Source organism: Cyanistes caeruleus, chromosome Z, assembly GCF_971803275.1.
Source record: "Cyanistes caeruleus chromosome Z, bCyaCae1.hap1.1, whole genome shotgun sequence".
In the NCBI taxonomy this organism is placed as follows: Eukaryota; Metazoa; Chordata; class Aves; order Passeriformes; family Paridae; genus Cyanistes; species Cyanistes caeruleus.
In genome coordinates this window covers 38,036,621-38,063,313 of record NC_141732.1, presented here as the reverse complement: position 1 = coordinate 38,063,313, position 26,693 = coordinate 38,036,621, and the positions used below count along the sequence as shown (strand labels likewise).

At 37.3% G+C, this 26,693-nt stretch overlaps 1 protein-coding gene across 10 annotated transcripts in view; it reads right to left on the bottom strand.

Annotated features, from left to right (window-relative positions):
• ADAMTS19 (ADAM metallopeptidase with thrombospondin type 1 motif 19) overlaps nucleotides 1-26,693 on the bottom strand; it is a 140,428-nt gene that overhangs the window by 60,056 nt on the left and 53,679 nt on the right. For 6 of the 10 annotated variants that reach the window (XM_023944865.2, XM_086867041.1, XM_086867045.1 and 3 more), the window contains one exon: nucleotides 6,649-6,754. In XM_023944865.2, the coding sequence (XP_023800633.2) occupies nucleotides 6,649-6,754 (106 nt within the window). Of the gene's footprint in view, nucleotides 1-4,843; nucleotides 4,932-5,472; nucleotides 5,535-6,648; nucleotides 6,755-26,693 lie in introns of all 10 variants that reach the window. The other 4 variants (XM_086867040.1, XM_086867039.1, XM_023944863.2 and 1 more) reach the window with 1 other exon arrangement.

Sequence of the window (26,693 nt, the reverse complement as noted above, 5' to 3'; positions counted from 1 at the left end):
GCAAAAGCCTCCTACTAATTTTCATGAAATAAATAAGTATCAAGGAAAAAGAAAAGCATATTACCTTCTTTCTTAAGATCAAATATTAAAAAGCAGTTTCTTATTAGACAAATACTATGCTTTATAGATAAATTTCCCTGTAAAGTTTCCATTTTGTTTTAAAAATAGGATAGGAAATGTCACAGATAGTAAAACAATACAAAAATGATATAAAAATAAGATAACCACAGAATCATAGAATGGCTTGAGTTGGAAAAGACATTAAAGGTCATCTAGTTCCAAACCCACTGCCTTGGACAGGGAACCATCCACTAGACCACGTTGTGTTCAGAATTCCACCCAACCTGGTCTTGATCAGCCCAACATGGGGAGTACACAACCTCTCTGGACAACCTGTTCAGTGCTTCACTACACTAACAGTAAAAAAATTTCTTCCTAATATCTAATCTAAACTTACTCTTGTTCAGTTTAATGCCATTTCCCCTTGTCCGTCACTACATGCCCTTGTAAAAGGCCCCTCCCCAGCTCTACTGCAGCTCTCCTTTAGGTACTGAAAGGTGCCATAGGCTCCCCCCAGAGCCTCCTCTTCTCCAGGCATGTTTTATGTAGCTATGCACAAAAAGCAGGGAATTATAATAATTTTTGTGTAAATCTGTAATGACACAAATATGTGTATGGGAAAGATGATTGCCTGTATCTGTTTTGCATGTATTTTTAAAATCACTACAAAGTTCAGTTTTTCAAAGAGTAGCTGTACTTTTCAAACTGTTTTACTCAAAGTTAGGCTCTCATCTCTACATTTCAGTCAACTTTGATTTGAACAGAGAACTCAGTAATGACAAAAACCAGCCAAAACAGTCAAAGCTCAACATCTCTGATAGTACCTACAGATAGATTAATATCCATATCCATGTATCTTGGACTGAGAAACGCAGCTTTAGACCATTAGTCAAAAAGGACAGAAAAAATTAAGAAAGAAACAACTGGAGGGAAATGACAAACTCTGCAGTTGGAATAAAGCCACAATGACAAGAATTTCCCCTGCACCTTCTACCCAATACCCTAATAGCCTATGGAGTTATATGGGAGAGAGAAGGAAGCAAGGTTATTTGGGGAAAGCTTACCAGCACAGCCTTCACTGACACTGTGGGACCCTTCATAATCTAAGTGAGGATGCTGGGAAGCAGAAGCTCCAGGAGAACGGGACCCCAGAATAATATTATGGCCACTACTGAATAAAGCTTAATTATCAGTGGAATAATTATCCTAACATGTCATCCCAATACATGTCAATTTTTTGCTTTCTGATTTATTCTTAAAAAAAAACCCAAACAACAAAATCATCTTGCTTTCCAGAATGTAAAATAAATATCATCAAATAATTATTCAAGAGCAGTACAATGTGCTGCAAGGCTAGAAGGTAACTAATGCACATGAGAAGAGAAAGCTCCTATGGAAGCAGGAAATTTCAGCAGTAGGATTTAAATAATGACTTGTTCATCCAAATTCTGTTTTCAGGAATGAAAAGTCTATTCTGTTAATACAGATACCACCAGTTACATTCCTAATACTGATACTTTTCAAACGCAAGCTAGTCTTGTCATGAGTTAGTAGGGATTACAAACTCTGTCTTTGTGATCTGTCCCAGAAAAGGAGAAGGCATATGGAAGGGGAGGAACCCTCATTGTTCATAAGAAATGATTCATAAGCTGCTGTCACTGACCAAATACACAAAGAGTTTTCTTCCTCTATTTTTTTCCAAATGAATCCCCCAGTCCCTCTCCTGGTGAAGGTAACCTTTGAAAAGTTCCTGGTAACAAGTAAGAAAGTCAAAATTCTAACTTAGTTTACTCCACAGATAAGTATTTAGGAAAGAGAAAAACAGTGCACTAACCTGTTAAACCTCACTACCCTTCTTTCTTAAGATAGAAAAGTTACTAAAGTGTGAACAGAGGGTGGTTTATCTGCATATTCATTCAGTTATGAAGTAAGGTTTCATCCTTTGGTAAGGCAGTTGAACAACGAGGGAACAAAATAAATGCTAAACAAATACTCTGGACATCCAAGACCAACACATCAAAAGCTTTATTACTGATCCTCAAGAAAATTAAACTTACTGTCCACAGTTCCATCAGAAGCATCATGCTTCTTAAATTTTCATTATATTAAGTGATTTTCATGTTATAAGGAGCTATTCTACCAAATCTAATTAATATCTTTTCTTTCCATGTGCTAATCTTGTTCCTCCTTGAAAACAAGTTCAGTTGTATTATTCTACTTTAACCTTTTAAAGATCCAAACAGCTCTTTTTTTCCCAGTTACTTTAATGATATTCCTTATTTCACATTACTAACCCATTTGCAAAAATTGGCAGACCCTTGCTTCTATAACTCTTATGCATTTTATTGTGTTCTGTGATCATACTTTGGACAGCAATAAGAAAAATGTGGGGAGTAACTCACTCTCCATTAGCATTTCCTTATCTTCCATTTAAAGCTCTTATCAAGGTCCACAGCATTTCATAAAACTTTTTAATATATTCACGAAGAATAAATGCTTTTTGCTTATAAACTACTAAATAGGTGATTTACAAATTCTACAGACTCCCTATTCAGCTCTATAAAATATGTGGTAGAATATCCTGAATTTTAGTAACACATTTCACAAAATGCTTGTCAGAAAAAGAATGCAGATGCATATAAAATTAATTCTGAAAAATTCCACCAGTCTCTCTTTTAAGTGTCTAAGACAACTTCTAAACTAATTTAGAGCACTCGATAATTGTTAATTAATGTATTTTGAGATGCAAAAAATTTATTTCCATTCTTTATTTCTCCATCTTTTAAAAGAAATCATAACCCACAGAGAGCCATCATTTAAGTAAAATCACATGTAGCTTTTTAACCTCAGTATCAGCAATTCTCACTCTTCTCACTGTTCTTCACAAGAGATAATGCACTACTCTTGTTAGTTTTTACTTCGTAATGTGACCTCATTCTGCAATTACCTAACTGCTTAGTAAATGTATTTTAATAAATAGGATATGTTTAAGAAAACCAAATGTATTAATGTGATTCAATTTTCAATGACTGATGAAACAGTGCTCAAAAATCAACCGTTGACATACATTAATTCTCAGTGTCACTAAATATCACCTGCATTCAGATACACAAGGCTAGAAGACGTTTCATATTGCAAAGTAAGGTTTAGTCTGACATTGTATTTCATAGAGAATATTTCCCTTTTAATTGGAAAAAAAAAAAAAATAAACAACAACACAACACTTAATAAATATCCATGTATCAGAATGTATTCCGTATAAGGGTCTGTTCTCCCATGCAACATGGCCCCAAGCTGTGCCAGGGGAGGTTCAAGTTGGATATCAGGAGAAATTTCTTCAATGAAAGGAACATATCAGAACATTATATTCATCAGTACAATGACAACTGGTAACGTCTGTTTGCATATGCTTTCAGAAAACAAAAATCAACAGCATCTACATTGCATAAGTTTTGAATCTATTTGTACAGTAATTCAGGCAAGAATAATATTTGTTGTACAGAAGGGAAAAAAATTGTTTTTTCTTTATCCTTCAAGAAGCAAAGTCTTTGAGAAAGCTTTTGGTTCTATGCTGCTGAACAAGACTCTTCACAAGAGCAACTAGAATGGTTACAGATATCACACACAAAAAACCCCAAGGTAGTAGTTAAATAACCTCAAGATTCAAAAAGACTCAGTGAATTTTTTTTAGAAAAGATGATGTGTTGAAAGAACTATTTATGACTGATCTGTATGGTGACCATTTAATCTCTGCTTCTGAGGCAGTTAAGAATGAGCAAGACAAATCTATGTAAGAGATACTCTAGATACATTTGCATCTGCTCAAGTGCTTTCCAATAGGATCTACATTCAAATGTTTGTCTTCAAACATTTTTATATTGTCTCTTCACAAAGGTTCAACTACTACTAAGGTCTTCTATGCAATTGCCAGGGCCTGACTGGCAAACTGAGACATGCAGAAAAAACAAATGTCTCTAAAATGTCACCTTACGCTCCTTGGTGCAAGACAACTCCATTTCAGATTGTGGAAGCTAAGGACTCTGAATCCATCATGAACCAGGGATCTTTGCCTCCATGCCTCTGCATCTTTTGCACTGGGGGATGGTTGGTTTTGTTATTTCATTGTTTGGTTGTTTTGGATTGGTTTTGGATTTTAGTGGGGTTTTTTATTTGTTTTGAGGGGTTTTTTTTTTGGAGTTTGGTTGGGGTTTTTTTATTATTTTTTGGTTTTTTTTTTTTTTTTGTTTGTGTGGGTTTTCTTTTTGACAGCTACTCATATATCTCTGGCTACCTATTCCTTCATTTTTGTGGTAGTCCTATATACTATGTGGTTTGTTACAAGCCTTCCTTAGTTTGGATTTCTTGAAGAAATGTCTGGTTCAATCCAATCTTTTTACATTGACACAAGATTTGATTTATTCTTTATTTCCACTTCTGAAAAAAATATATTACATTACATTACATTACCCACAGAGAATTATGAGGATGTCTCTCAGGACATCCAAATGCCATTACTACTGTGAGAATGTGATGGTCAGGATACCATCATGGTTTGTTTTTCCAAGTTTATTTGAGTTAATGTGAAAGGATTTGAAACCTTGGAAATTTCATATGTAGTCTTGTAACTTCTTTTCCCCCAAGATTTATATATAAGCAATATAAGTTTCATATTCCTGTAGGAAGATCATGTAAATTCCTTTCTCTTCAAAAGTTCAACAGCAATGCAAAGCCATGAAGATATTCCAAGTTCACAAAAAAATGTAACACAGTTATAGAGCCTGACCTGTGCTGCAGTCTTGGAAGAACTGCTAGCAGCAACAGTGAGCTTCTCTGTCTACCTTGTTTCGTGTACTGCTTGGCATCTAGAAGACCTTAGGAAGTCAAAAATAGGTTTGATAGTCTGCTGCAAGACCAAAACCTTACCACTACCCCATGACAATAACCCAACCACATAAACTTTTTAAGATCAGTATCCCACATTGGCAAATCTGCTATTGCACAACCAACACACCACCCATAACTTTGCAAGAATTTTACATATCACCATTTTTCAGGCAGCATAAGATGTTATATTTCTTGTTGATTAAGATGTCTCTTTTTTCAAATACAGTAATTTTGCAGCAGAGGCTTCTATTCTCTAAAAATACTTTCACTGTGTTGGGCATAAAGTAGTACTTATATCTGTTACTATCATATCTGTCTCAAACAATTTTGTAATTTACCAGTGAATTTATGTGCAGATCACATTCAGTGATTGTTTCTTTCCCCTTATACTTGGTTTACTCTCATAGGAATAAGTTTACAGGAAATAATTCATCCTCTACCCATTCCCTCTTCCAATACCAGAAAAAACTACAGCAAAAAAATAAAAATAGAATGATATGTAGCTACAAAACAGAAATTCCTTCTTACATCTTTCCTTTATCACAACCATCATGCAAGCAGGCTGGCTCATATTAACCTGGAGTTTTTTTCTGCAGTTACGAAATGGCAAAAAATAAAGAACAAACAGAAAAGATCAATTTCATGCAGCAACTTATACTTGTGTCAATCTTTATATAATTGCTCTGTATTTGCTTATTTTGTATCCAGAAAAAAAAATCAATACAAGTCTTTTAATTTCCTGCTTTTTTTTGCAAATTAACTCATGTTTCAATACTAGATGCTGGGATCTCCAGTCTCAGAAAGCTCTGACCAAATTTAAACCAAGCCACTTTTAATTAAAAGTGCTTCTCCTAAGATACCTAACCACATATTTAGCAAAACACCTCTCTCTGTTGTCACTCTGAAACTAACATTATAATTCAAGTACACAAATACCTGGCAGAGACACTGCAGAAAAAAATGACACAGTAATACATACCTGTATTTTATTTCAGTTAAATATAAGACTCCTTTATTTCTTTTTCTTTATAAGTAGTAAAGCCAAGAATGAAGTTCAACTCTTATTAACAGACTTTATTATTGCACAATAAGAATTTTTCACTTTGGGTTAAAATATTTGACACTGAGTAAGTAAAAACATCCAGCCCAATTGTGAAGGACAGTTACCTTCATCTTCATTTCACTACCCTTTTCTTCTTCTAAGAGGAAAACCAGTATTAATGTGGCAATGACCAATGACTATTCTACACTTTCATGGAATCTATCCTGAGAAAGCCAAATTAAATAAGGGCTCTTCCAACTTATGATCTCATTAAAATGTTTGTTGGCAACAAATATTAGAGTTGGATCTGTTACACAATACCACAGTCAGCAAAGAAAAAACATCTTGGGGCACCTGTTTTTCCCTAGACAATGGCAGTCTTTCCAGTTAATCCATTTATTTTGTAGCTATAAAGACTTTTTGTATTATTTCAAGTCATAAACATTTTGTTAAGCTACATACCATATATCAATACATGTTGTTACTATTATTATTATTGTTATTATTGTTATTATGAGAAACAGTATTTTCTGAATTTTTCATTTAATTTAAATCCCTACCTTATAGAAAGAAAGGAAAAACTGAAGTATACAATCAAATTAGTCAAATCATAGTAGTATTACATGCAAATGAATACTAGGTTTTAATATCCACATACTTACTTGTGACCCATTTCATGAGCAATTGTAAAAGCCAGATTCAGACCATTGTCCTCTGCAATTATACATTTTCGTTTCTCACTGCACATTCCACTCAGGTATGCTATACCTAGGAAACAAAACCATCACATTCAATTATTTTTTGCTATTACTAATTTTATATATGACAGCATAATTAGACCCAAACAAGACAGAAACCTTGTTGTGGTCAGAGCCATCCAAGCATATAAACAGATATCTGACAAATGTTTACTTACTCAATTTGCAACCAGTGGTAGTATTACCTCACAGTAGTGATTACATGGACTACAATGCACAGGAAATGCATTCTTTAAAAGCATTGCTTGGTACCTTAATGAGATGTGATAAAACACATATATGACTGTCAGTACTGCTGTAAAGGAAAATAAATGTCTACAACAGGGCACAAGTTTCAACAGGTATTTCCTCTGACAGGCTTAGAATAGAGTGCAAAGCACAGAGTAGTACCTCTACATTTATCACTACTAAGTACTCATAAAGCATTCAGCATGTTAAAGGTTTTAAAAATGTTTAGAGGAGTCAGATGTCCTGGAATAGTTCATAGGAGATTGCAGCCTGTCAAACATATTTACTGTAGAGGCTATAATGCTTTTACTGCATAATACCTTAGTTTTCAAAAAACCTGATGAAGCCTTAATAGTAGGGTTTTGAGTTCAAATTCAGCTTTTTAAAAGTAGAGTGTCTGTAACTGTAAAAACTTAAGGAATGTGAAGCTTAATTTGGGTAATGGTAAATTTTTCAGACCACGAACACATTTAGCAGGGACAATTGTCGTCGCTCGTCATTTGAAAATTTGGAGTAAGCAATCAAAACACCGTTTCAAGTCTTTGGCCTTCTTCCCAGGAACTTCCTTTCAATGGAATGGTGCCCTCCGGTTCAGCATGTTTCCTGGATATTTGCATGTAAAGGTCAAGTTTGAAATGTTTGACAGTATTTGAAATTTAGTCATAATTATCATTCCAAGTTAATAAGATAAGTAATTTTTCTTACAGTCCAAGTATCTGTCAGTCTGTGAGCAGAACGCTTCATCCACAAGTAGTAGTAACCCCATCACTATTCTGCCAACTTTTGAGTGTTCCCCTCAAAAGAACTGGCTGAATGCTTTCGGACACTGAACTCTTGACAAAAAATGTTGTCCAGAACTGAACAAAATAACAAAAAATTAAATTTGAATAAGGCAGAGTATTTCAACTTTTACTATTTGTTTCCAAAACAGGGAATAGCCATCTGGGAAACAAAAGAAAAAGCAAAATCAGGTCTAGACAAAATAAACCCAGTCCTTTGAATGAGAAATAATGCTAAATGTAGGTATCACTTATGTTTATGTGAATAAAAATCATAGAGGAAATGCTCTGTAATGTAATGTTTTATTTCAAAAATGTAATGCTACAATGGCTGAAATAAAATCAGGAACATTTCTAAAATCATTTTGTGCCTTGTAGTTCCACAATTATATGCATCTTCTTTTAAGATTTGAGAATGAAACTGAGAAAGATAGAAAGGTTTTCAATGCTGGAGCTTGAAGAAATACAGCTGGTAACAGTACCAGAAGAAGCAAATACCAGTGTCCTGACTTCAGCTATCATCAGTGAACTTAATAATTGGTTCAACAAAACAGAAAAATCACTCTTGCCACAGATAAAACCCATTACTATATTTTGAAGTGCTGAGAGTGATAATTTGTTATAATGCAAAACATTCAGAAATACTTTTCTTGCTGTGCTGGCTCTGGCTGTGATGGAGTTAATTGCCCTCACAGTAGCTGGTAAGGAACTATGTTTGGGGTATGTGTGTATGGCATTTAGGGAAAAAAGTACAAAACACCCACAGAAGTGATTTCTCTGAGAGAGGCTGCTGGGAGTTTCTTCTCTGCTTGAGATCAGGCCAATAGCTGGCCAGTTCTGAGAACTGACAGCATTTGGCACCACTGAAAAGTAGTATCACTTTTGTGAACACCACCTTTTAAAAACCCAAACCCGTGAACTTTGTTCTTTTTCTTTCCAGCCTTGAAAGGTATCAGAGCTCTGGTGTGGCTGGCCCTGCTCCCCCGTGGCCTGTAGGGGCGGATGGGCCAGCCAGTGGTAGCGGCTCCCTGGTGGGGGCTGTGCTGCAGCACTGCCTTCTCCTGGGAAACCCTCCGGGTCCCATCCCAGCAGGGTGGCCAAAGCCCTTCCCAGGGGGGCCCCAGCCCTAGGCTGGGCCAGGCCACCACTGCTGACCTCTCGTCGATACTGTCCCCGCTCCCATGGCCTGCACAGATGGCTCCAGGCCAAGGACCATCTACTCTCTCCCAGTGGCTGCCAGCTGAAATCAGAGACCATGAATATCTGCTGTGGCTTGGGCCAGATTTAACCCTTTCACTACACAGATGAGACCTGCAGACTTTAACCTTCTCTCCAAGGAGACAAAAGGATGTGAGTGATCAACATGTAAGGAAGCAACATGAAACATCAACGTCAGTAAAAGAAAGAGTCATGCCTCAGATAGAAGGAGAATGAGGAGATGCTCTAATAAGCCGAAATATTATTTTGGCAGGGCCATAGAAATGGACAATAATGCTCTGAAAAATAGCTCATTTAATTCATGAAAAAAGTACTGGGGGAATGAAGCTGTAGATCTGAGCAAAGGTATCCACTGATGAAGCCAAGCAGATGTTGGAGTAGCTGTGATCCCATGAGATGCTTGAACAGAGAGAGAGATGAGAGCTGATGAAGACCCTTTGCCCCCAGGGAGAGAAGAAGAAAACCTCCGTTCTCAGAGATGATCACAGAGATAGATGGAGAGAACTTTTGCCTTTGAATAACTCATCCTTAAGATAATACCCCATGAGTTCATGGCCCATGAACACACCTCTGAGTGGTGTAAAAATGGGAGGAAAACATGATGGCAGAGTTTGTGCCCGGGCTACCGCCATTTGTAGAAATTAAAAGCCATGAGAGAACTGTTTCTTTTGGAGAAGTCTCCATAGCACTATAAGAGAAAACTCCTCTCCCTACATAGACTGTTGAAAAAGCTATTTTATAGTTGGTACTGCTTTATCATCCCACCTTTTGTTTCTACGTTGTCAGTTGAGAAAGGAAAAAGTTTGGGTGGGGGGAGAAAAGGTTTCTGGAAGTTTTATTCTAGTTTCTTAGTCTTGTAGTCCTGTTAATAAAATTTCTTTATTTCTTTTAAGTTTTAAGCCTGTGTCGCCCCTCTCGTAATCCATATCTCACATCAAAAAATAAGTAAGTACCCTGGTGATTTTAGCTAGTCCTAAAAACCATCACAGTGTGAAACAGCGAGGGTAACATGGGGAGGTGCCACTTGTTGGTGAGCAGTGGTTGCACAGATTCAAGGCCTCTACTCCTCCTGGCACCACCTCACCATCAAGAAAGCTGGGGCTGGGCTTAACACTGGCAGAGGAACAGCCAGTAGAAATGACCACAGCTGAACAGGACACCCTGCATCCTGTAGCCTGTGCTCTCCCTAGCAAGAAGACTAGAGAGGATGCTGCCAGGTGGCTGATGCTCAGGAACTGGCCAGGCTTTGGCTGGTTGGTGGTGAACAATTGTTTTCAGCAGCATCATTTCTCTTACTTGGCTTTTATTTCTCTCTGGTTTTTTTCCTTTTCATTATTAATATTATTGCTATTTCTGGGGTTTTTTTTATTTCAGTTAGGAAACTACTTTATCTGAATCCATTGCTTTTCTCACTCTAATCCTTGCAATTCTCTCCTCCCATTTCACTGTGTGAGGAGAGAGCAAGCAGCTGTGTGATGTTTAGTTGCCATCTGGAGCTCAGTCATGACACTGTTGATGGCTGTTCTCAGTTGGATAAAACTTACTTGCTGGGATCATCAGTTTCCAAACCTCTCTCTTCCTGACGATGCTCGTTACTTTAAACTGTATGATAATCTCTAATTTATGTATGATAATCTCAAGGGACGATCTGTATGATAATCTCAAGAGAAAAGGAGATCCCTAACCTTCTTCTGACCTATAAAATGGCAGGTTTTCCATACAACGTGAGCACTACTTGTTGCTGGTAAGAATTATGAATGTTTCAATTTTCATACCTTTTCTGCAAAAGAAGTGGTCAAGATAATTAGGAATTTTCAATAATACTCATATATTGATCATAAAATGCTCATATAATACTCAAGTAATGCTCACATAAATCCTCACATATCACCAAAACTGTTTTCATATCTGAAATTCTTTGAAGAAAATAGATTATGTTTGAACTTTTTAAGTTTGGCAGACAAAACATAAGATTTAAATTTCATTGAGATTAAATTAGGTTGCTGATTCTAGAAATGTGCAATAGCATCAAAAGCAATTAATGCTTTATGACTTCTCCCCTGTTAAACAAATTCAACCTCATATGTGCAAGCCACATTGAACAGCAACTGCTGGCTGTAAATCAGCCAACTACTAGCTGTGAACTTGTCTCATGTCTTTGATTATGAATTTCACATGTAGTGGAAAAGAAACTGACTTCAGTAACCAGCTGCTTTTGCTTAGTTGTCTGTGCGTTAGGTAGAGACAGAATTCCTTCTTTAAATACATTTATGTTCACTACAGCTTCCTGTGGTTTATTAACACAGCTGGAACTGCTCCAAGGTTATATCGACATTAAGAAAAAAAAAAAGAAAAAAAAAAAACCCAAAAAAAAAACTACCAAGAAAAAAACAAGCCCAAAACAAAAAAATCAATGAACAATTGCTCACTTGTTTTGATTAACATACTCCCAGTGAACCCCATATCCTCAACACACTGTTTCAAATTAAAACACTTAGTATCTAGCAAGTATTGACTAGAAATCAGCAACCTCATCTCACTGACAATGTAAGGAAGGATCCGATTATTTATCTATAAAAAGCTATGTTTTAAAACAAAACAAAACAAAGAAAAAAAAAAAAGAAAGCTTGATTGAATACATGTCAAATGTAATATATTCAAATTACTTCTCTCTGTGGATAACTTTTTTTTCAAGTTAATTCAGAAGAAAATACATGCCACATCAACTAAAAGAGTAAAGCTGTAGGTTTGTGCCTGAGAAGAACCACATAAGTGACTACTTATCATTTTCTTATTAAACATGTAAATATCCAAATTAAATAAATGCTGCTTCAAAAAAGTGGAACTTTTCCCCAAGTCATAGCAGTAGTTTATTACTCCTGCTATTAGTAATTCCCATAGACACCAGTGTTTCATTCTACAAACTATGACAAAGTTCCTTGTTTGTTAATGAACATCTTCATCAAATCACCAAACTACTTTCAAATTAGGTGCACATCTACACCCTTTCTGTTGAAAAGTGCTAGTTCAGCTGACAGAGATGTTACACTTAACACCTCACCAGCTAAAGCATCTGAACATGTCTGCTAGCTTTACCTACTTATTCATGACCAGCTGCCTGTAACATAAATCCACTACCTATGTTAAAAAGGCTATTGTCAGCATTGCCCCCAGGAACAAAAACTCCACAGTAAAAAAGCCCCCAAAGAGAATCACATTAAGAGACATGCATTCAAACTTACAAACACTGGCCTTCCTCACAGTGCCCATAAAATATGTAGGCAGGACTGTAATACTGCATTTCTAAAAGAAAATGTTTCTTTTATATTTACAATGAGAACTGTAAAAATAGAATTAATATTCTCAAAATCTAATTACCCAGATTACTTACTAATCCCACTTAAATTTCTTTTCATTTGAACTTTCTTGGTTTCAAAACACAGCAAAGATTTTTGTCATGGTATTAGCTATGTGTTTATTCAGATCTTCCAATAGCATGACCTTCCTTCACATTATCAGTGGTGCACAAAGCTCACAAGCCACTACAACAGAAATATAATTTAAAGCCCAACTACATCTAGCCTTTGATTCACAAATAAAAATTTTACAGTAAAAAGTACTTCTAAAAATATTTAAAATGAACTGGTAAAGCAATGGACTTCTCAGCATAAAAAACATTACTTAACTGCACTTGATTACTAATCTAACAAATGAATTCTTTAGCGGACCAGATGCTTTTCTTAAAAAGCAGGAGAAAAAAGTTTTCCACCAAGCCGACACTTCAAAGTCTAATTAGCACAAGCTGTTCTGAAGAGAGTCACAGATGACTTCCAGGAAAAACAAGTTCTGTCAGTTGTCTGTGAATCAGCAGCTCTTAACCATGGCAGTAATCAAAACAAGACAGTTAGCAATCAGAAATCTCAAATACAAAATGCAATGCCCAGGAATATTTGTTTTTCTCGTTTAAAGTGAGAGATAAAACAGTGAGGACAAATATACCTATTTGTGTGTGTTGTATCTTCACAAACACACATCACTGCAAGACATTAGAGAAAATAACAGGGTACAACCAAATCATCTTCTGCTGCATTATTCCCAAATGTAACTTACATTTTATTCATGTCTTTTGTTGTTTTATGATTTATGTACATCTTAGAAAAACCATGCTTTCATGAGAACATCAAAAACTGCACTAATTTTAGTAAGTATTAATAAGTATGTGATTTTATGTTTCAGAATAGACTATTAAGCTTACTCTTATGTCTTGAAACAAACTGCTGCACTTTAATCCTTAGAGCAGGGAAAAAGACTAAAAATGGAGAGTATGTATGCATGCCATAATTGCAAAAATATATTTTGATTGTGTGTTTATACAGTTTTAGGCTCTTATTTTTGTAATGTCTGAAGAGTCCATAGGCCTCTAAGATGCTATGATAAGGATGGGATGGCGAAAGTACTGTAAAATCCTAGTTTTCTTCTAAAATGCAGCCCACATGGAAAACATTTCTTCCAAGATGGAATACACAGAGGAGACAATAAGTAGATTTTCCCAGCTGCCCATTCCTGGCCTTTGCTGACAAGGGATGTAAGGGTGACCTGAGCTAAAGGCTGTCTGCATCAGTACTGTCAACTTCAACAGTCAACAAAGTACTTATTCTCTGAATTTGGGTATTCTTTCTTACCTGCATCTACCTGGGCCCATAACCTGTCATGGCAAATAACTCCAGAGTGTAGTTGCCTGCAACAGTACATATTTTGCTTCTTATGAAGATTGCAGAGGGGGTATTCTAACATAAATACAAAATTCTATACAACTATTCAAAGTCATTTATGCCTTCCTACACCTCTGTCAGCAACTGCAATGATCAACTGAGAAGATCTAGTGAATTTATCACTAGATAACTCCAGCAGAGGCTGTTTACATGTATTTGAAATATTATGTCCCACTGCTACCTTACCTACTCTTGTTCTGCTACAGTCTTTCAGACAAAAGTGGTTATAGTCAGAAGGACTATTGTACCATGGGTTAATAGCAGACCAACATAATGACTTTTCTGTGGATTTCTGTTCTTTCGCTGTCGGTCCTAATGTTCAGTTTACTCAGCTGATCACGAGGACCAACGGTATCATGGGTACATTGAATAGCATTGCCAGCAGGCTGAGTGAAGCGATCCTGCCCATCAGCTTGGCTCTAGTGAGGCCATGTTTAGAGAGCCATGTGCAGTTCTGGGCCCCAAAGAAGACAAGGAGCAACTGCAGAGGGTTCAGTGGAGGACAAAGATGTGATTTGTGATCTGGAGCATCCCTCTTATGAGGAGAGACTGAAGGAGTTGGGCCTGTTTAGTCTGGAGAAGGGAAGACTGAGAGGGGATATCATTAGTGAATATAAATATCTCAAAGGCAGGTGCCAAGAGGATGGTGCCAGACACTTTCCAAGGTGCCCAGTGACAGGATAAGGAGCAATGACCATAACCAAAACATAAGAAATTCCACCTCAACATGAGGAAAATCTTCTTTACATTGAGGATGAGTGGTAGTTTGACATTAATTGACATTAAGGGAAAGAAGTAAGACCACTCACAGAAGTGATTTTCTTTTGAGATAAGCTGCTGGGATCTTCCCCTGTGCTTGAGACAGGCCAATAGCTGTCTCATTCTGAGAACTGACAACATTTTGCACCATTGGAAAGCAGATCTGCCCCTGTAAATACCACCTTTTAAAAACCCAGGCCCAGGAACCTCTTTCTCTTTTGCTTCTGGCCTCAAAAGGTATCGGAGCTCTGATGTGGCCGGCCCCACTCCCCCATAGCCTATGGTGGGGCACCACGCTGAACCCCAGTGACTTCCTGGGCAGGGGATAGAGGCTGTGGGGTCCTGGCCCCAGGCTGGGCCAGGCCATGGCTGCTGACACTTGCTGACACAAAAAAAAAACCCCACCCCCGCTGCTCTGCATCGATGGCTCCAGGCTGAGGACTGACCGCTCCTCCCAGTGGCTGCCAGGCTGAGGGAGGCACTACTGTGACTGTCACAGATTGGGCAAGATTTAAGCCTTTCACTACAGAGATGAGACCTGCAGACCTTGCTCCTCTCTTCAGGGCGAGAAAAGGACAGAGTGACATGTAAAAGACAACATGAAAACATCAAGGTCAGAAAAAGAAGGAGGCTTGGCTCCTAGAGATAGAAGGAGAATGAGGAAATGCTGAACAGGGCCAAAATATTCTTTCAGCAGGGCCATAGAGATGGACAGTGATATACTGAAATAGGTCCTTTAATTCATGAAACAGTATTGGGGAAATGAAGTATTCAAGCTGTAGATCTGAGCAAAGGTATCCATTCATGAAGCCAAGCAGATTTTGGAGTAGCGATGATCCCATGAGATGCTTGAACAGAGAGATGGGAGCTGATGAAGACCCTTTGCCCCCAGGGAGAGAAGAAGAAAACCTATGTTCTCAGAGATGATCACAGAGACAGATGGAGAGAACCTTTGCCTTTGAATAACTCATCCTTAAGATAATACCCCATGAGTTCATGGCCCATGAACACACCTCTGAGTGGTGTGAAAATGGGAGAAAATGTCAAAATGGCAGAATGTTTTCCTGGGCAGCTCCTATTCATAGGGATTAAAAGCCATGAGAGAACTGTTTCTTTTGGAGAAGTCTCCATGGCATGATGAGAGAAAACTCTCCCTACAAAGACTGATGAAAAGCCTATTGTATAGTTGGTCCTGCTTTACCATCCCAGGTTTGTCTCTACATGGTCAGTTGGAAAAGGAAAAAGTTGGGAGGAGGAAGAAAGGTTTCTGGAGGTTTTATTCTGATATTTCTTATTCTTGTAGTCCTGTTAATAAAGTTTCTTTATTCTTTTTAAGTTTTAAGCCTGTTTTTCCCTTCTCCTAATCCATATCTCACAGTAAAGAATGAGTACTTGCCCTGGTAATTTTAGCTAGCGCTAAAACCCTCCACATTATTTAGTGTGTTGGCTGGGAAACTCAAATTAGTGGATCTAAATCATTACAGGATGTCAGAGCACTGGAACAGGCTGCCCAGGAAGGTTGTGGAGTCTCCCTCTCTGGTAACATTCAAACCCACCTGGAGGTGTTTATTTTTCACCTACTCTAAGTGAACTTGCTTCTGAAGGGGAATTAGACAGGACGATCTGCAGAAATCCCTTCCAACCCTAACAATTCTGGGATTTTTGGAGAACTGTCCCTTACCATTCTCTGAACTCTTCCCTCAGTGGCAGCAAAGTCCATAACTTCACGCATATAGGCTAAAGACTATTAGTATTTTCCTTAATATGCATTATTTTGTCTATACTTCCATCTTCTCTTTCACTTCCTTTTCAGTACCTTGATATCTGAAAAATTCTTATTGTCAGTTTTATACTAAACTATCCAGAATGTTTCCAACCATATGAAAGCATATGCAGGCTAATATTTCACTATTTGAAAGAGTTTAGGAAGCAAGGCAGCTCTGAACTCAAGGATACTTTCTTCTAGTGTAAAAATTGACAAATAATTCCCATGTCCTCTTTCTTAAATTTTAAGCCACATATAAAAAATTCTTTCAAATGTAAAGGAAAATATTTAATGCCATAACACACTATAACATGGTCACAGACTGCAGCCAGCATACTTTTAAAAACTTTTAATTGCTTCCTTTTTTTTTTTTTTAGGGCATCACCAAGTGGAAAACTTGTCCATAAAAATATGCATGAATAGGAAAAGACACAGATGGAAAAGAAAACTGCAGAGTTAAATGAAAAGCAGAAAGTAATAAATTTGAGAAAGTCACAACTTCCTTTTCTCCTCATTTGACCTTCTTTCTGCAATCTAGAAAGAGAAAAAAAAAACCAACCTGAATGGCTTTATATAATTACTGTTGATGAGGTCTTTAATGATTCTATTCAGAAGAAAATATGAAAAATTGGATATGAAGTTCTATGCAATGAAAATTTTCTTTGCTTCATATTTTTTCATACTATTAATATGAAAGAAAAACCAAATGTAACCTTTCTAAGAAGTAACTCAATCTTCTAAGAAATTTAAATAGTTTACTTTAACTTCCTCAAGGCATAATTTTAATGAGAAACTTTTCTGATGTTTGTTTTATGGTATAGAAAATTAATAAAGATCTTGAGCTAAATTTATAAAATAAATATTTGGACAGAAGTAGAAATGTCTATTTTTAGGACTTACACAATAAAGACTTTCAGTCCTTAAATTACCTGGGTAAATTATAAGAGTGCCTTATGAAGGCTTCATGGAACTATTCTATACAATCAAAAAAGATGCGACTTTGAAGCCACCTCACTTATTTGGCAACAAAACCGAATGATGCTCACCTAGTAAAGGGAAAGTATGGATGCTACCTGTGAAGCAGGGAGCACGGTGCCTGTGGAAATTGCAGACCACATAGCTTTCTCAGTCTTGCCTGGGACAGGGGCCTGGGAATTCATAAGGAGGAATTAAAACAATCCTCCTTATCCTCCTGAGATAGAAAACAGCCTTGCAGGTGCTGTTTGTCTGTTCCCTGTTTTCTTGCAAGAGAAAGTCGAGGGGTGGTGTACCCCACTGACCATTGATGGCGATGTGTTAGTTTACTAACAAATAAGAGTTTTCTTTTCTGTACTTTTCATGTATCAGTCATTAAAAAAGACCTGAGGTAATAAACCGAGAGAAAATTCTCCAGTTCAACTCCACAAAAGAGTCTATGTCATTCTTTATGCCGTTCCCAGTAGAGCGACATCTGGTGACCCCGACGTGATGTGCACCTGGTGACCCCCGAGGTTCAGTGCAGCCGGCAGTTGACAAACCAGCCGCTTCCCCCACAGAGGGGTAAGTGAGAATCTCCCGGGCTCTCCTGGAGGGAGTTGGGTTTTAGACCAACAGGATAGTGGAGCCCTGCCAGTGAGCAGGCTTGGAACGGCTTATCTTGGCAAAGCTAGAGCTTTTAAAGTCCCAGGTTAAGCCACTGTGTCTGCGTAATTTGCATTCGTGGGCCATCAAGATAGACGGTTCTCACAATGAAGAACCACAATTCAACTAGTGATCAGCTTGTCTTCTCTGTGTGGCAGAACACCTTGCCACGCATGGGACTCGATAGTTCTGAAGATGCTATGTGCGCTTTGCTCCAGTGGGTAAAAGCGCAAAGTTTTACTGTGACTGTCGATAATGCCTTTGATCTGGAGATTTGGTTGTCAGCGGGAAACCGCCTGTGGTCTGAGTTAGCTGCAGGAGATACCAGCATGTGCAACCTGGCAGCCACCTAGGGTGTGCTCTTTAAAGCGTTGGAACAGTGCCAGTCTGGGGACAGTGATACCGAGATAGAAAATTCAGATGCCAGGGGTGCCTCTTTTGTACACCATGAGAGACTGGGGGGTGGGACCGAGGACCTGTCACCTGTGGAGCTATGAGCACAAGTTTCCTCAACAGAGAGGCGGTGGGGGAACAGAGACTGCCTGTCCCCACCTGCGCCCTCCGTGGCGCCAGTGAAGGCGCCGCGAGCACTGCCATGAGGGGCCCTTTGCTGTCGATGGTGTTCTTCAGCCCCCCTGCGCCCTCTGCGTTCCTTTCTTCTGTGACACAAGTGACAGCACAGACGCCCCCGCTGTGACCTGCCTCCACATGGAGGCAGGCATGGTTCCTCCCCTCCATGCCCAGCCTGGTGTGGTGGGGCAGACAGGGCCACAAGAGAAATTGCTGCCCAGACCGGCTACTGCAGTGCTATTGCCAGGGCAACCACCGCTGGAAACAACAGCTGAGGAAAAGTTTCAGCAAGCAGCAAGTACAACTTTACAACAGAATCAGCTTTACCCCAAACCTGCAAACTTCAAACCACCCAGCAACACAGCTGCAGAACCCTACGAACAACAGCAACCTGAGCCTGATGAAGCAACCATCTCTACACCGCAAATAGCTTCCCTGGTTACTTCACTAATTGCAAAGAGTCAAAAAGCTCTTGACCACAGCCATGTGAATTCTACAAGTCCCTCAGTCATATTTGAGGTGAAAATCAAATGGTAAAAAAAAAAAAAAAAAAAAAAAAAAAAAAAAGGAGGGATTTTACTTAAACAATGAAAGATTTAAAGCATTGTGAATTGCATTGTTGACTGATCTGTAAAAAGTTCATAGATGTTATATGGTGGAATTGAGTAGAGATTCAGTGCGTCTGGATCTGGGTGTTCTTGAGTTTTGTCACTTTGGTATTCTTTTAAACTTCCCTGTTGACAAGTTAGACTGTCAGTTCTGAGCAGACTAATGATGTTTTATGTGCTGTGTGTGTTAGTTTATTAAAGTCAACCATCAAGTCCTTGCAAAGAAAACAACCCTTAGATATCAAAAACATAGGCCAGAAAATCATTCTAAATCAGTATCCATTCAAAACTCTGTTGAAGAAGACCTCTTGTGCTGTGTTTGTTCTCTTTCCTGCAAGGGCCCAGCAGGAGATTACAAACACTGCTTTTGTATTTTAAAACAAAAAGGGGGGAATTATGGATGCTACCTGTGAAGCAGGGAGCACGGTGCCTGTGGAAATTGCAGACCACATAGCTTTCTCAGTCTTGCCTGGGACAGGGGCCTGGGAATTCATAAGGAGGAATTAAAACAATCCTCAGAGATAGAAAACAGCCTTGCAGGTGCTGTTTGTCTGTTCCTTGTTTTCTTGCAAGAGAAAGTCGAGGGGTGGTGAACACCACTGACTAATGATGGTAATGTGTTAGTTTACTAAAAAATAAGAGTTTACTTTTCTGTACTTTTCATGTATCAGTCAATAAAAAAGACCCGAAGTAATAAACCGAGAGAAAATTCTCCAGTTCAACTCCACAAAAGAGTCTGTGTCATTCTTTATGCCTTTCCCAATAAAGAGACAGGAAAGTTTTTTACTTAAAGAACTAGCAACAGATTTCAAGCTTAGCATGAGAACAGCTCTTACCAAATACATGCAGAAGTAAATTAATCTTGAGGATATGCTTTTCACTGATGCATTGGACAGACATGACAGATAGGCAGCTTCCTTTGAATGATTATCATATGCCACAGATCATGTGTTTGGGCCTACTTCCTACCATAAAACTGTTTATATACACCAACAAAAGCCTTTGTTACTCCACAAAATGGTGAAATGACGACAGTGAACACTGCAGTACACCATAGGAAGTAATTTTAACAATTCAAACTTGCTTTCTGTTTTATAACTTGTTCTACAATTACATTTTCTTTAAAGGTGGGCAATGTGACAATGTTTCTCGGCAGTCAGGCTTTCCCACACAACACCTAAAGAAAGACTGCTATGAATGCATCATCATAATGTCTGGGAAATACATAAACCAAAGCATACACTTCCCATTTCTTCTTTGCCCTTGAGACCACATGCATCACTACTCCAGACTGACACACTTGTCATAGTGCTACAAGGCGTACATGGTATGAAGGCTGTGTCTTATTCATATGACTGTCTCTACACTTCTGCACACTCACATATATTCACTTTTCTATTTCTTCTCTTTTGATCTTTATTTAGTCCATCTTCTATTTTTCTTTTCCAAACCTACTTACTTTAAATATACCTGTTTATTAAAAAAAAAAAATTACCTTTGGTTTCTGATCAGTAGACCCCTAAAAGAGGCGTGGTGGGCAAGGGTGATGTACTTATGAAGCTGAGCAAAGATTGTATGGAATGACTGACCACAGCTGTTGCAAAGAAAACTGAACCCAAGAAGGACAGGAGTGACAGTTTTAGATAAATGCCTTTATCAGTTCAATGGATTAACTGCTTAGGGAAATATTTATCCCTGAGTTAATCAAAAGAGTGTGAATGGCTTCCTGAGTTAGCTGGCCCAGCAAGGGGTAAGTGCATTTGTAGCTCTGCCCAAAACAGAGAATAAAAACTGAATAACTGACAAAATGAACTTTGAACAGAGCAACAGGCTCGAGCAGGCTTTAACATGCATATTCCTTTCCAGCACCAGGGGATGCTCAGCATCATGACAATGACCATATGAGGGCCAATAGTGAGAATGAAATTTGTACTGTGATCCCACAGTACACTGCAACAGGTACACAATGGCTTACACTGATTTCAGTACGCTGCCACATCATTCTGCTAAAATCAAAATCCCACATAACATCAAATGTCTTCAGGTAAGTACATTTTGTTTTAAACATTAAGCCCTCCCCATATGGAATACCTGGTTATAGAATTCTCACCCTCATGCATTTTCATTGCTCCCCACAAAGGATATTTTTTCAAATATAGAAGAAAAAGTAATACTGTTGTATACAGCATCCACACAGAACTAATCTTTTCTAAAACATATTCTCTTCCTTGTTTTCTGTTTGAGTCAAGTTCCGTTCAGTTGCTAATCAGAAACTAATCTCATATCAGAGCATGTAGTAGCTCTTGAAACTATCAGGAAGCAAGTGGGACCACTGTGAACACAACATGGGAATATGCAGGTGGCTATCTGCATCTAATATCTAATATCTAATAGCACCACACAAAATCTTGTTAGAGGAGTTCTTGAAAGTCAAAATTCTCCGTGAAGTTCTTAAATTAGAAGAATTAAAGAATTCTTCTTTTGAGACACAAATTATTCCTCAGATCATTTAAAAATAGATGTCCCATTGCAAAAAAAGATAACAAGAAAAAAAAGTATTATGAGACCTGCATTTTTCCTTCTAGAACACTTTTTTAGAAATAAAACACCCGATACATGGGAACAAATTTTCCATGCTTAAACAGCCTGACTAGTGTTGGATGACTTATATCTGGTATTTTTCCATTCAGAAGTCTGTAAGAAATAGAAGGCATAGATTTATTAGGACTAGTGTTTTAAAAGAGTTAATTTTAACAAAAAGAGATAACAAGTTCATATTCTAGCCCAGTATAATTGTGCAAAATGTTTTAGAGGCTTGTAAACTGAAGTTTCTCCTACAGTATGACTTTAAAAGGGAAAGTAGAACAACAGCTTCTTGTCTGAGTTCAAAGGGAGGCACCTTTGCCAAAAAGGCAAGTGAAATTTTAGTTTGCCAAGAATACCAGAGTACAAGAAAACACAATAAAAATACCTGCTACCAAGAAGAAAGCCAAACTACCATATTTGATGAAGACAAACCTTTCTAATAATTTCTTACAGCTTTGCTCTCAGGTGCTTTCTTGCTGCTGCCAGTCATTTAAATTACCTTTTTTTTTTTTTAATTTAATCACTATTTAGATATATTTTTATAAAAATAATGTGCATAAAGGTTTGGTCAATTAAAAAACACATTAAATGTCTGGAAGACATTAAAACACCCCAACATTTTATTTTAAAGTATTTTTCAAATAAGTCTTATAATTTGATGTCACGGGCCCTAGCATATGCTATTCCTATAGCATAGTAGGAAGCACAGTGCACAGAAACAGCATGTTGATGAAAATGCTGACATAAGTGTAGGTTTTAGACTTCCAGCAGGACTATTCAGGGGCTTTAAAACCCTAGTTTTCAAGATAAATTCTGAGGCAGTCTCTATTTTCCAAATGGAAATTTGACATCACTTCTGTGAAACAAAAGATTGTGCTGGCCTTAAAACTTGAGTGCATGTATAATTTCAAGATTTAACATCCTCTGTTATTTGTAAATACAAAAAAAAAAAAAAAGTGGAAAATACTTATTGCACTCCTATTTTAATGGAAATGCTGTATGTTTACAGCTCTCTCTTGTCTCTGATTCTGCCTCTGAAAAAATTTGACTCTCCCCATAAAAAATGTAGTCCTGGAACACAAGATGGTACAATTAGCTTTCCAAAGTGCTTCCACCACTGCGCAATGTGAGTTCACTTTAACATATTTTAGAATACTTCAGGCCTACAACTCCATACACTTGGATCAAAATATATTAGCATCAAAGAGTAAAATATACACTGGAAATAATTAAGTATTATGTCACTCCATCCAACTAGTGAAAATATTCACCCAGGTGCTCATCTCTCTTCTTGCCTTTCTGACATCTGGGTTTCAGTTCTCACATTTACAAAATGTGCAGCTGCTAAAGCTGCCCCCATGTTCTGTATATCTACACACATTGCAACACCTTTGAATTCACCTCCTGTCTCATTCCATCAAATCATTTTTTTCCTGAATATGTTTCCCAGGCTTGTGTAACATCAATTCCCCTTACCAATTTGATCTACTGATAATATATCACCAATGCTTTTCCTGGTCTTAAAAGATTTACAGCCTTGATACCCTATTAAGCTGATTCTCCTGTAACTTAGTTCAGGTGCCTTCTTTCTGGAAGATGGCTGGTACCATCCCCTATGCAAATAAACAGTGTGAAATTGCTCACATCATTTTCACACTACAATACATTATTCAGACCTATTTTGCTTCTTGCAACAAACTATGAAGAAAACAAGACTGTCTTGTTTTCTTTTGCAACTTATTTTATTATACCAATCTTGTGGAAATGACACACTGTTACAGAAACATAAAATTGTTTCTTGACACACGGGGCTTCAGCACAGTAAAACATTACCTCATTTTCTGCAACCTGAGTGATTCCTGTAAAACATTTCTCATGTTTTTATGATACACTCAACAGTGATATGGAAGTGATTATTTTACTGTTGCTGAGATCACACTTAAAGAAAATATTCAGGATTTTTTTTTCTAATATTTAATGTGGTGCTCTCTCTTTTATGTGAGACAAGGGGGACCTAGTAGGATTGAAAGGGAATAGTAGTCTGGTTTTCCTTTGATTTTTAGCATAATGTACTACTCTATGGCCAAAGCTTGTGAAGTTTGAACCATTTAAGATTTTTGTGTGAAACTGTACTTTGTTTCACTACGAGAGAGATTCACTATAAGAAAGTGACTGATCTTTGGGCTGCTTATAGCAGAAAGTACTAGCACATCTTACAGGAAATGTGAATAGCCAATTGTTCCTTTATACAGAAAACAAGGACCAGATATCAATGCATAGCTTAGCTAGTATATTTTGATAAATGAGAATAAGGGAAAAACTATCTTGAGAAGAGTTTTCCACCATGCCTCTTTTCAACTAAAATAATTTGATTTCAAATTACTATTGTTATCTGCAGATATTAATCCTGTATTTTGTCTACACTGGTATAACTAAGACTATTTTGTTCCATACTGTATTATCATTCATGATGAAAGTGTTTGTGCTGCCCCAGTAAGAGTCAGTGTTAACTGATCAATGGAGCAATCTGATGAGTTTCTTCAAGTCCATGTCTCAATGCTCTTGCAAACTTCACAAATTCCTGGAGTTTGTTGGTATGATGAGTTCAATGAAAGCAAGCTGAATAGACTGAGAGCATCAGGTCTTTCTTCTTCCGGGATACCAATTATTTAAATGACCTTTGCAAGGTCTGCAAGATGCAAGGTAATTGATAACTAGACTGCAGCATTAATCCCTGCTTGAGCAATCAGAGTAAAGGAAGACTCTCGATGGTTTATTCAGTGTAGGGGGTATTATCATCCTGAGAACATAAAAACTTCAGTATAGACTCAAAACAACCTACAAAATTTGGTTTTGTTGCCACTTAAATGTCACAAAAAGGAGCTATGAAACAGATTCAAACTGAAAGTCTTCCCAAAGATATTTAAATGAAGAGTGAGACTTGGCCCTGTCCCTCTGTTCTATTCTGATACCATTTGTGGAGCACTTTTCCTTGTGTTTTGACAAGTTAGATGCAGTTGAATACATCATCCGCAGTTCTCTCCATAAATATGGAGCTTTTTGTCTCCTCCTCAGTTAAAGGATTCATGTATCACTGACTTCCAATCCCACTCTTAAAAAACATGTTATCTAATTCCATTACACTGTTTTTCCACCTGCCATTATACAGTTACAGGACAAAGAAACTGATGCATTAATTTCAAGGAGATGCCTGGTCTCCAAAAATATTGTTCTGAAAACATTTCCACTAGAAAACACCAGGATTTTCTAGTGTACGACACTGTATAAAGTTGACTATTCATGCATAACTTCGCAAAATTTTCTTTTGAAGGGATAAAGATACTACACACAAGCATTTCTATGAAGACCTGAACACAAGACTAATTTTAGCAAAATAGATGGCTAGGCAGAAAACAGGTATTTTACAGCCATATATCTTAATGCCTTTAATTTTAATGTGTGACAGCACATTTTACATTTTTATTTTTAAAATTTAATTATACGGATGATACATTAAGTGAAGAACAACTCTTTATACAAATTAATCCAGAGCTTTATGGCATATAGAGAAACTTATTATTGATGCATGATTATTTACAGCTCCAACCTACATGATTTTATATCTTTCATATTAAAAAAACATAAAAGATGAGTACTGAAGTTGTGAAATCCAGGAGACAATGAAAAGTATTTTTAAGTGCTCACAGCTGCTTGGATCTAATTCTGTTTTTCAAAAATTTCAATGAACAGAGTGACACAAAACTTAATTCACTGTTTAATCTATTGAGAGGGTCATTAAGTTGCTCCTGCTTTTTTTTATATTTTGCAATCTGATTAGCAAAAATAGTAAATTCTCTCCTAGAGAAACCATTTTACCTAATATTAAGTAAGCCATGCCCACTTCTGTCTTCTGCTTTGTGTCTCACTGCCCTGCCCATCCTTGGCATGAGCACCTCGAAGAAATCTGCCATGTGCACCATGGTCTCACTGATTTTTCACTTCTGCATCTGGCATGCTTAAGTGAAGGATTCCCACATGAGTTTGCAAACTACACACTATTCACAAGACAAACACAAATTACTGTCATAATTAGCTTTCTTCTAATTTCCTTCTTTTTTCTTTAACACGTAGTAAACATGCACTAATAGATGAGATTCATTTTTTTCCTTACGTTGGAGTGCTTTTTTCTGATAGACATGGCGGTTTTGTCTATGGACAAAATTCTGAACTGAAGTTCCAGACTGAAACATAAATATTTTAAATATTCAGTGTAATGTTAAATTCTTATAGTACATGTCTCTATATTTCAAATTCCTTTGAAAAAGGATTTTAAATAGTTCAGATAAGTTGAAACTAAACACAGAAAACAAGAGATATAAATAAAAGATGTACCTAGAGATGAACCAACATAACCTGTAGAAAAATGACAAAGTTTTACTGCATTTTCACAGAAAGAATATGAAATTATGAGGTCCTGTGGTTGGCACTGAGGCATCTTACACCACTCCTTACTCAAGTCAAGAACCAAATTCAGTGCTTGATCTTGTAGCTGAATCCACTGGGGCTTAAACATATGTGAAGAACAAGGATCACATATTAACTAAATGAGAAAGAGCACAACTAAATCTGAACTGGAATGTGCAACTGGAATTAGATACAGGTCTAATCCAATAGTTATTATTTCAATATAGGAAAAAATCACATTTAACCTCAGAGATATTTCAAGACAGACACTATCTGAAAAAGTTTATTTCTTTAGTAACTGAGGAATGATTGAACCTTTAATACTATCTTAACAATAGTGCATATATTTTTTATTTAGAACTACTACATAGATAAATGGCTATTGTACAAATAAATAGTATCAAAGGCAACCATGAACACCAACAAATACACAAAATTATCCCACACATTAAATGAGCAACATGTTTCAGCCTCAAAATTTCCTTGAACTAGAACATCCAGAGGTTAATGGAAATTCAATACAGAATGTCATAGATTTTCTCAGCTCTATCTAGCATTTACATAGATTTCATTGTAAACA